Consider the following 11,741-nt stretch of genomic DNA (forward strand, 5'->3'; position numbering starts at 1 on the left):
CATCTACTATTTTATAATGCCTTACATGCCCTCCAGTCTCCTTCAGGTCTTGATTCCGTCCTCTCCCAACAAGTAGTTAAAAAACAGCACCAGATGGGAGAGAAGAATTTTTAAATCAGGCTTTTATGGCTGTACAGTGCCCTCCCGGACATGGGCGCGCAATCTAGCGAAGGAAGGGGACAGAGGAGAACAGGGGGAGCGGTAATTATCAGGACAGCTTCCCATACATGCCTGCTCCCCCCCCCCCCCCCCCGTTTATTTAACCACTTGAGGACTCAGCCTTTACCCCCCCTTAAGGACCAGCGTGGTTTTTTATGATCTGTGCTGGGTGGGCTCTGCAGCCCCCAGCACAGATCAGGTTGCAGGCAGAGCGATCAGATCGCCCCCCCCCTTTTTCCCCCCTATGGGGATGATGTGCAGGGGGGGTCTGATCGCTCCTGCCTGCCTGGGTGTTGCGGAAGGGGCACCTCAAAGCCCCCGCTGCGGCGAAATTCCCCCCCTCCCTCTCCTCCCTCTCACCCCTGGTGATCGGGGCTGCACAGGACGCTATCTGCACAGGACGCCAGCCTGTGACAAGCTGTCCTCTGCCACATGACGGCAATCCCAGGCCGCTGATTGGCCGGGGATCGCCGATCTGCCTTACTGCGCTGCTGTAGCAGCAGCGCCGTTCAATGTAAACAAAGGAGACAAATGTCTCCTGCGTTTACATTTAGTCTGCGAGCCGCGATCAGCGGCTAGCAGGCTATTCACGGAGACCCGCTCCGTGATCTAACTGGAAATGGCCGCTCGCGCGAGCGGCCTTTCCTGATTAATTAGGGAGGCACCTGGCGACGCAGATGTGCGTCGCTGGTCCTCCAGCTACCACTTTGTCGCCGCACGGTATGAGTGTGCGGTCTGCAAGTGGTTAAAGAGACGCTAAAGCGAAAAAAAAAATATGATAATGAATTGGTTGTGTAGTACGGGTAATTACTAGATCATTAGTAGCAAAGAAAGTATTCTCATTTTTATTTTCAGTTATATGGTTTTTTTTTATAACATTGCATCATTCTCTAATATTTGCAGTTTCCACACTACTCGGCATTCTAAATGATTTTACAGTGCACCAGTGAACTTTTGAACCTCTTCTCTGCAGAGAAAAAAAAAATACAGTGCCAGACACTTGAGATAACAAGCTTCAGAAGACAGAGCTCTCTGGGACTTTGAAAGTCCTGGAGCTCAATGTTTTTTTTTGCATAGATAACAACTGGAGTTTCTTAACTCTTCCTGTACTGGAAACAATATTAGACATTTGTCTCTGCTCCTAATGTTTTATTTCTTAGCTGTTCTGCACATACAATCTGAGGTGGACAGATGGGACATAAAGGCATGTTCTCTGCCTCATAACATGTCTCTGTGTCCCCTCACTGCCTCTTTCTGTCCCCCCCCCCCCCCCCACACACACACACACACACCGCTGCGCTATAGCCCCCCAGGATTAGCAACAATATTTGTCGCTATCTCAGAGGTAAACACAGGGAGAGGGATTCCCTGTTTAAAATGTCCACCAGGGGCGTTCCTGCAGGGTTTCCATTATCGCTCACCCTGCCGCTCCCCCACCTCCCTGCACATTGTTAGAGACACACAGTCTCTCCATGTAGCGTAGTGGCCTATAGTGACCCAAGTGAAAGCGGGCCATTAAGGCCAATAAGAAAGACCCATGCTGTATAAGTAATGTACCTGCCCTGACCGTGCTTTGCAGACCAGGCATCTGTGGTCAGATGGACCCTTGACTCAGCGCAAGATGAACCAAATCGAAAGCATTTGCCAAGAATGTGTTATGGAGGTCAAGTCTGCCATTCACTCAACTGTGCGATAAACTTTCTTTGATACTTTCTGAGTACCATGGTGACCACGTGTAATGGCCTGGGAATCTCAGGAGTGGGAGTCTAAGAAACGGCTACCACCACCACACATCCAAGGAAGTCCGCAGGCATGCTGTTGATAAGGGAGCAGGAACGGCTACCACCACACATCCAAGAAAGGCAGCAGGCATGGCAATGCACGTCCCGAGGTAGTGAACAAAAATAACAATACAGGAGGACGTTCGAGACCCTGCTGTATATGAGATTAATCAACTTTAAATCCTTTAACGAGAATCTGTTCTGGAGGGCAAGTCTGCCATTGCGACCACGGGTAATGGCCGGGGAATCAGGGTTCATTTCCGGTCCGGAGTTGGAGCCTGAGAAACGGCTACCACTACACATCCAACGAAGGCAGCAGGCATAGCAATGCACGTCCCGAGGTAGTGACCAAAAATAACAATACAGGAGGACTTTGGAGCCCTGCTGTATAAGAGAGGAATCAACTTTAAATCCTTTAACGAGACTCTGTTATGGAGGACAGTGATGACACCACTTGCCTTTCACGGGAATCTGTTCTGGAGGGCAATTCTGCCATCCATTCAAGTGAAAAGTATGCACTCACTGCCAGGTATAATACAATGTGCAGTCACAGATGCAGTGAAAAGTATGCAGTGACTGCAAACAGCCGTTTGTGTAGTGACGGCCGTGCTGGACTGGTGCGCACCATGACGAGAGTGCAGGTGATGGCGGCTTTCCAGCCCGTATGGTCGCCGGGCTGAGGTAGCTGAGTGACAGAACAGGGACTGTCCAGCTGATCAAATTTGGTCTGTCCACAATGAAGCAACGAACTAATTATCGTGGGTGTGTCCCCCCCACCCCCCCCAAGACACTCATATAGCCGGTGGTCATTGCTTCATTGTGATACGCAAGCCCCTTCACCGCAGCAAGGTAATGATCATGAAGGGGAATTGACACATGTACATGCCTTTTGTTTTGTTGTTGCAGGCTTGCAGCTGCAGTGCAGCCAGAAAAATTAGGCAGGCATGTACAGGCACCAGAAAAACTATTATATTATATAATTATTCATTCAGGAATCCACCTGGTGTCCTGGACCCTGTTGATGGTGGCAGAGAAGGCAGTCAAGTGGCCTGTGTGCAGAGATGCTGTGTGGGGAGCGACTTAGTCTTGGGGCAGGCAGTCACACGGCGTGCAGGAAGAGATGCTGTGTGTGGGGTCTGACTTAATCTTGGACGGGCAGTAGTCCTCCGGGATCCATGCCTCATTCATTTTGATAAAGGTGAGGTACTGAACACTTTTGTGACTTAGGTGACTTCTCAGTGACAATGCCTCCAGCTGCGCTGAAGGTTCTTTCTGACAGGACACTTGAGGCAGGGCAAGACAGAAGTTGGATGGCAAATTGGGACAGCTCTGGAAACAGGACAAGCCTGCGCACCCAGTAGTCCAAGGGTTCATCGCTGCTCACAGTGTCTACTTCCACACTTAAAGCCAGGTAGTCGGCTACCTGCTGGTCCAGGCGTTGGTGGAGGGTGGATCCAAAAGGGCTAAGGCGAGGCGTTGGACTAAAGAATGTTCGCATGTCCGACATCACCATGAGATCGCAGAAGCGTCCTGTCCTTGCCTGCGTGGACATGGGAGAAGGATTACTGGCAGTGGTACCTTTATTCCGTTGTGCTGTGACATCACCCTTAAACGCACTGTAAAGCATACTTGCCTGCTTGTTCTGCATGTGCTGCATCCTTTCTGCCTTCAGGTGAGTTGGTAACATGTCCGCCACTTTGTGCCTATACCGAGGGTCTAGTAGCGTTGCCACCCAGTACAGGTCATTCCCCTTGAGTTTTTTTTATACGGGGGTCCCTCAACAGGCTGGACAACATGAAAGATGCCATCTGCACAAAGTTGAATCCAGACGTACAATCCATCTCCTCTTGCTCTTCCTCAGTGACGTCAGGTAAGTCCTCCTCCTCCCCCCAGCCACAAACAATACCACGGGAACGTTGATCAGCACAGACCCCCTGCGACATCTGCTGCGGTTGTTCTTGGACCCTTGACCCAATGCTGTGTGCCACTTGCCTCTCAACTTCACAGTACAGTTTGGGTATCGTCTTTTTAGAAATAATTCCAACCTGGCATCTTCCACTGCGGTGTCCCAATGGCCACAAATTTACGGAATGCCTCAGAGTCCACCAGCTTGTATGGTAACAGCTGGCGAGCTAACAGTTCCGCCACGCCAGCTGTCAGATGCTGGGCAAGGGGGTGACTGGCAGAAATTGGCTTCTTCCGCTCAAAGATTTCCTTCATGGAGACCTGGCTGCTGTGGGCAGAGGAGCAGGAACCACTCAAGGGCAGAGGCGGAGTGGAGGAGGGTGGCTGTGAAGGAGCAAGGGAGAAAGCGGCTGAAGATGCTGCGCCTGAAGGAGGAAGAGGAGAAGGAGGGTGGCTTTTCTTTTGTGTGCTGATTTTGATAAGGTGCTCTTCCCATTGCAGTTTGTGCCTTTTCTCCATGTGGCTTCATAAGGTACTTGTCCCTACATGAGTCATGAGTGTTGGCCTTTCCATGGCTCAATTTTTGGAGGCAGAGACAACAGATGGCATTGCTCCGATCTGAGGCAGACACATGAAAAAATTTCAAAAACCGCTGAGCCCCCCTGGGGTGATGGCACTATGGTGGCATCAGCAGCTGACGTTAAGGGCATGTTGGCTGGCTGTTCATAGGTGGCGATACATGGCGCCGGACACTGCCACCAGCTGTTTCTGATGACGAGCTCCCCCTGCTTCTTTCAGGAACTCGTCTCCTCCTACACCTCTCTGACTCCCCCTCTCAACTGTCCACCTGTTCATCTCCTCTATTGGGAACATACGTGGCATCCGTATAATCGTCATCATCCTAATCATCCTGCCCAGCTTCGCTTGCCTCAGACACCTCCAAAACTGCACCAACAGCAGGTACTTCATCATCCTCCTCCTCACACGTTATGTCCATAGTGTCGCCTAACTCACACATGAGGTGGTGTAACTTGCTGAGCGCCTTCATCTTGTTGTAGCAGTAGAGGCTGTGAATCAGTGATTTCACCACCAAATAACTCCTGTGAAGTGTCAAATGCAGCGGATGTGGTGCTTGTGGTAGTGCTGGTGGCTGCGGAAGATGAGGTGTTCTGTGTTAAATAGTCAACCACGTCCTGACAAGCTTGGGAGTTGATGGCACGTGCCTTTTTCTGAGCACTGTACTTTGTGCCAGGGCCGCACGAAATCACTTCAACACGACCTCGCACAGACCTGCCGGGTGGCCTTCTTCTGGGTCTGCCTCTACCTCTTCCTCTACCCGTTTTGTCCATATCGGGGGGATGAAGTGAAAGGTTTGCACTGACTTGACTAATACAATGTGCAGTCACACATCTGCAGTTAACAGGTATGCAGGGAGTGGTATAGCACACTGCGTGCACTCACGTAGGTAGGTGGGTGCACTGAACACAACAGGTAGGTATATGCAGTGATGAGGTGGATGCACTCAACACAACAGGTAGGTATATGCAGTAATGAGGTGGGTGCACTGAACACAACAGGTAGGTACATGCAGTGATGAGGTGGGTGCACTCAACACAACAGGTAGGTATATGCAGTGATGAGGTGGATGCACCCAACACAACAGGTAGGTATATGCAGTGATGAGGTGGGTGCACTCAACACAACAGGTAGGTATATGCAGTGATTAGGTGGATGCAGTCAACACAACAGGTTGGTATATGCAGTGATGGGTATTACAATGTGCACCTGTCACACAAAGACAGGTAGCGGATAGGTCCAGTGACTGTGTGCTTACGTAGCATAGGTAGGTGGGTGCACTGTGAACAACAGGTAGGTAGGTATATGCAGTGATGAGTATTACAATGTGCAACTGTCACACACACAGGTAGTCACTGAATGTGCTGGGCCTGGCAGTGGCACACACAGTATGAATTATCAAGGCTGTCTATGCAACACAAGTGTCAGTGGGGGACACACACACACACAAAAAAAATAGATCACAAGAACAAGACTAGCTCTCAAAAGAGCTGTTGTGGGGTGCTATTTTAGCAATAAGAATCAACAAGGAGCAAGCTAAGAAGCCTACAAGAGCCTAACTAATCTTTCCCTATGAGAGAGTCTGCTGCAGCTTTCCCTTCTCTAATTAATGCAGGCACACGAGTGAGTAAGATGGCTGGAGCTACCTGCCTTTTATAAGGGGGGGGAGTGGCTCCAGGAGGGAGTGTAGCCTGATTGGCTACAATGTGCCTGCTGACTGTGATGTAGAGGGTCAAAGTTGACCCTAATGGTGCACTATGGGGGCGAACCAAACTTCCGGGAAAGTTTGCGGTTCTCCGCGAACGCGAACCACGGAAGTTCGCCGGGAACCGTTCGCCGGTGAACCGTTCGGGCCATCTCTAAAGAGCACCTGTCTTAGAAATGGTTGCCAGAAGAGCCTCCTGATGCATTTAGAGTGACAGCAAGTGCAGGGACCTTTGTATTATCAGATATTGCAAGGCCCAAAACCAAATGTCTCAACATGACAGCTAAGTGCAGCATGGCAAAGAGCACCTGTCTTAGAAGTGGCTACAGATAGAGCCTCCTGATACATTTAAAGCGACAGCATGTGCAGGGGCCTTGCATTATCAGTAGTTGCAATCAGTAATTGCAATCAATGAGTGACTTTCCTGAGTTTAGTTATTACCTAAATGTGCATAATTGCTATTAGAAACGAAATTACGTTCATTTTTGTAACTAAAATAACTTTGTTTCTATAGAAAACATGAAATTACTAAATTTCGCATTAAACACGAAATTACGCAAAACACAAAATTACTAAACCAAAATTTTGCTTCCGGAATTCCAAATTACGGTTTGTGTGGCAATTACGAAATTATGAATTCGGGTCGTAGCGGCAAAATTCGTGCCCATAATTAAGGAAACACGAAATTACGAAAATGTTGCCTCAACACTAGCTATTGTTGAGCCGAAATTTTCGTAATTTTGCGTTTCCTTATTTATTATTATTAAGAATCCAATTAGCATACAGAGGCTGGGTCTGCATATAATACCCAGCCTCTGTTGCTATACTGTTTTCCCCAGTCTCCCCCCTGCGCTCTGCTGTACCCCCATAAACCAATCACCGTGCTGGCGACATGCAGCGTGTCACCAGCCGGCTGTTTACATCTGAAGTGTTAGTCTCTGCCGCTCCCCTGCCTCAGATATCGCCGCTCCCCGCCTGCGTCCCTTCCCTCCAATCAGCGGGGAGGGAAGGGACGCAGGCGGGGAGCGGCGCTATGAAGGAGGTGGGGGAGCGGCAGAGACTGACACTTCAGATATAAACAACTGGCTGGTGACACGCTGCATGTCACCAGCACGGTGATTGGTTTATGGGGATATGTTTTCTATATAACTAGAAAAATACCAGCACACCAATTTTGCTTAGTGAATATATATATTGACAAAGGCAAAAATACATGCAGCATTAGCAGAAAAAGTTGAAGCACACAGCATAGCAGTTAAACTGGAATGACTGAAACCTTATGCAATCCAGTGAGAGCACAAAACAGACGCAGGAAACATATGTACAAAGTTTAGGTTGCTAGACAAGTAGCAGCAAGTGATGTGTATAATATAGTATTTGAACAAATGGCTAACAATCCAAAATGTACACACAGTTAACTGCACAGAAAATCACCCTGCATAGTTTACAATGAGAAAAAAGCATCAGAGTTCAAAAAGAGCAAGTAGAGCTACAGGGATGCAGGGGATGCCAAGAAACAAAAAGTGCTCAGAGATCCATTTACCCTGACAGCGCTGTTTCGGAGTGAATACTCCTTCCTCAGAGGGTAGCCAGGTACTGCTGCAGTGAGTGCTGAGCTGTTGGGTGCTTGAACGCACCTTATATACTGCTTCCTATGCCTAATGTGAGCCACCTGGACACCGGGGCCGGCCCTCTGGCATCAATGATGATACGAGGCATGCGTCTCGGCATCATGATGTCACTTCCGGTTCCGGCTGGCATCACATAGTGAGGCAGGCCAACCAGGCAGCCAAAAGGCCACTCCCAAGATGGCCGCCGCACATGTGCAGTGATGCCTGCCGACCAGGAAACAGAAGCTAAGCTAGTGACACAAACAAAAGTACACAAAGTGGAGATTCTTGAGCAAATTCAGTGTCCGATAGCAGTGTCCAGGTGGTTGATAAGATGAAAGCCTAAAACAAAACAAAAATAAGGGAAATTAGTGTGCAGCAGAAATTCTTAAAGGGACATACCCTAATGTTAAAAAGTACTTAAAATTACGCTGGATGCAATACTACACCACAGGGAAAGACAACAGGACTGCGACAGCAAAGTATGCCAGATAATTAACGAAGAAATGGAGACAAATCTACATCCTCATTCATACCATGAGGTGCAATGGAATCTAATTTGTACATCCAGTACAGCTCCCTCTGTAGGAGCTTCTGTTCCAAGTCCCCGCCACGATGCGGGGGTGTAACCACCTCAATCACCCTAAAACGCAGCTGGGACACATTGTGCCCTGCTGTTATGAAGTGCCTAGCAACAGGAGACTCCATCTCACCCCCCCGTATATTGCTCCGGTGCTCACTAATTCTCGAGCGAATCTCACGGGTTGTTTGGCCTACGTACAGCAGGCCACAAGGGCAAATCAGGCAGTACACCACATTTTTTGTGGAACAACTAGCAAAGCATCTAAGCGGGAAACGTTTACCCGAGCGTGGGTGTGGGAGAGAAGCGCCTCTCTGGACGAATCCACACTGTGTACAATGCCCACAAGGAAACATACCCAAAGGGGGAGGCCGATTGGAAAGCCAATTACCTCTTTCTGCTGGTGGTATGGTACTCCTGGCATGTACGAGGGCGTCTCGTAGATTATTGGAACGTTTAAACGCGCAGATTGGTTGTTCCCGGAAAGCGGTGGGTAATGTGGGGTCACTGCCGAGGATGTGCCAGTGTTTCCTGACTATTTTCTGTGCCTGTAAAGAAAGGGGGGAATAGGTTAATACCATTGGAAGTCGAGATGTGTCCTGTCGGGGATTAAATTGCAGAAGAGATGACCTGTCCCTCTTTGCTGCTCTTTGCAAGGCTCTGTCCAGATGCACTGGATCATAACCACGCTCCAAGAAGTGCTCGTACATGGTGCCTGCCTCCTTATAAAAGGATGAGTCATCAGAAGATATCCTTCTGAGGCGCAAGAACTGCCCATAAGGAAGGCCTTTCTTGAGCCTCTGAGGATGATAGCTTCTGGCTGACAGGTAGGTATTTCTGTCGGTGGGTTTGCGATACGGCGAAGTCTGTAACACCCCATCTTGACTTTTGACGAGTACGTCCAAAAAGTGTACATCAGTCCGACTATGCTCGAGAGTAAACGAGATGGTCGGGAAAAACCCGTCCAGATCGTTTTTAAACTGGAGCAATGAATCCTCTGTGCCAGACCAGATGAAAAAGATGTCATCTATGTACCTAAGCCAGCAGAGTGCATGGCCAAGGTACATAGGATGAGGGTACACGAACGATTGTTCAAACCAGTCCATGAATAGATTTGCGTAGCTTGGCGCTACATTGCTACCCATGGCTGTCCCACGCTGCTGTTGGTAAAATACCTCCTCAAAACAAAAGAAATTCCTAGTCAGAACCATGCTGAGCAGTTCCAGGAGGAACTCGGAGAGGGGTGGACTCAAATCCATTTTAATAAACGTGTTGCGAATGACAGCAATGCCCTCTGCATGCGGAATAGAGGTGTAAAGGCTTACCACATCCATAGTGCATAGAAAGATGGGGGAATTGAAAGTTCCAAAACCGGAGATCTTGGAGAGGAAGTCAGTGGTGTCCAGTAGGAAGGAGCGCATACCTGATACCCTAGGGCGGAGAACCTGATCAAGAAAAACAGCCAATGATTGAAAGACAGACCCGGTGCCCGCCACTATAGGTCTCCCGGGGGGATTCACCAGGGATTTGTGAATTTTAGGAAGTACGTAAAAAAGAGGTGTAAGTGGAAAAGGAGTGATCAAAAAGTCATGAATGCGTTTAGAAATGATGCCAGCCTCGAGAGCGGAAGACAACAATGTGTCCACGTCCCTTTTGATAGTCATTGTGGGGTTTCCTGTAAGTTTAATATAGACGTCAGTATCATTCAATTGTCTCAAAACCTCCCGTCTGTAGTCAAGTCGATTCATGATCACCGTGGCGCCCCCCTTGTCAGCAGGCTTCACAACCAACTCAGGATCATCACATAGGGATCTGAGTGCTGTATGTTCCTCGACTGTGAGATTAGGGTGTGATTGGCCGCGATTACTGCCGACAAGGCGGACGTCACGCTTGACCATAGCTATAAATGTCTCCACCGCATGTGAGGTATTGGGTGGTAGCCACTTACTTTTGGCCCGGCACATGGTCAAGTTGACCTCGGGTGGGAAAAGGTTGGAGTCTGAGGAGGGTGTAGAGGTAGTCGGTCGTCCAGAAAAGAAAGCCTTCAACCTAAGGGTCCTGAAAAAGTTAAAGAGATCACAGTCAAGTTCCAAGGAGCTACCAGAATGTGTGGGTACGAAGCTCAAGCCTCGTCTAAGTACCTGTAATTCGGTATCTGTAAGTGTCCTGGATGATAAATTGACTACTAAGTCCTCGTTTGCGTTTTGCTGCGTGTGGCCCTGGGGTCGATTTTCACGCTTCCTGCCCCTCCTCGTCCTCTTCCTCTTCCTCTTTTGGATTGTTGTTGGCCTAAAAAATCAGTGGAGCCTGAGGAGCCCTCACCTGAACTCTCTGACTGGGGGTTACTGGGAGTCTGATAAGGCCGTCTCCTGGGACGTCTCTCTGGGCGCCAAGAATATACTCGATCCTCCTGATAATCGAGCGTACCCTACGAAACTTGTCTAACTTCTTTGTCAAAACCTCCTGTTTGTAACTCGAAAGGTATGAGTCGTTGAATTCAATATACACCTCAAAATCGTCCTTACTGAGAATTGCCTTAAGCTTGTCTCGTAAGGTGAGTGCCAGAGATTCCAATCTGGTAATCTCTGTTTGGATACCCCTGATGGTCAGGGTGATCAAATCTAAGCTGCACTTGTTGAGTATGCGAAACCAGTCCTCACAATAAGTTTTACTGTTCCTGCAGAAAGTGGGCCTAATATTGAGGCGTAAGCCTCTAGGGATCCGCTTAGCCCTAAGGTACTCAACTAGTGTATCAGAGTGGAGCTTATAGTCCACTACTCTCTTCTCCAGATCTTCGTATTGCTTTTTAAGGTATGATGGATCTGTGGAGATATTACAGTGGGTATTGGCAAACTCTGTCACAGTGCTGTCTATCTCAGCCTGTGTGTAGGCTAGGGTTTCAGCTGAGCGATTGGCCAGACCACTCAGATCAGAAAAAGACATATCTTGCAGTAAGACGGTAGCAATGGGGTGCAAAGAACCTGAAACACAAAATCAGAGACAATATTAAATAAGAGGTTTGCACACCCTGAGCATAGTATGAAGCAGATCTGCTGGGTGCTTGGTACAGTAAGACAGACCCGTGGGGAGGTCCTAAATAACAATGTAACTAGAAAAATACCAGCACACCAATTTTGCTTAGTGAATATATATATTGACAAAGGCAAAAATACATACAGCATTAGCAGAAAAAGTTGAAGCACACAGCATAGCAGTTAAACTGGAATGACTGAAACCTTATGCAATCCAGTGAGAGCACAAAACAGACGCAGGAAACATATGTACAAAGTTTAGGTTGCTAGACAAGTAGCAGCAAGTGATGTGTATAATATAGTATTTGAACAAATGGCTAACAATCCAAAATGTACACACAGTTAACTGCACAGAAAATCACCCTGCATAGTTTACAATGAGAAAAAAGCATC

The 11,741-nt window shown here is 48.4% G+C and overlaps 1 protein-coding gene across 4 annotated transcripts; it reads right to left on the reverse strand.

Annotated features, from left to right (window-relative positions):
* Positions 1–7,359: 7,359 nt before the first annotated feature.
* LOC137561536 (uncharacterized) lies at positions 7,360–10,678 on the reverse strand. Of its 4 annotated transcripts, none has more exons than XM_068272844.1 (3): positions 10,458–10,678; positions 8,708–10,374; positions 7,360–8,078 (listed from the first exon to the last, which is right to left on the reverse strand). In XM_068272844.1, the coding sequence occupies exons 2-3, from the start codon at positions 10,278–10,280 to the stop codon at positions 8,035–8,037; spliced, it is 1,617 nt and encodes a 538-aa protein (XP_068128945.1). In that variant the 5' UTR covers positions 10,281–10,374; positions 10,458–10,678; the 3' UTR covers positions 7,360–8,034. The 4 variants fall into 4 exon arrangements, with proteins under 4 accessions (XP_068128945.1, XP_068128946.1, XP_068128947.1 ...); XM_068272845.1 differs by having other exon boundaries at positions 8,708–9,761; positions 10,265–10,678; XM_068272846.1 differs by having other exon boundaries at positions 8,708–8,864; positions 9,642–10,678.
* Between the last annotated feature and the right edge of the window lie 1,063 nt (positions 10,679–11,741).

The sequence above is a fragment of the Hyperolius riggenbachi genome, chromosome 3 (assembly GCF_040937935.1).
Source record: "Hyperolius riggenbachi isolate aHypRig1 chromosome 3, aHypRig1.pri, whole genome shotgun sequence".
Taxonomy (NCBI): domain Eukaryota; kingdom Metazoa; phylum Chordata; class Amphibia; order Anura; family Hyperoliidae; genus Hyperolius; species Hyperolius riggenbachi.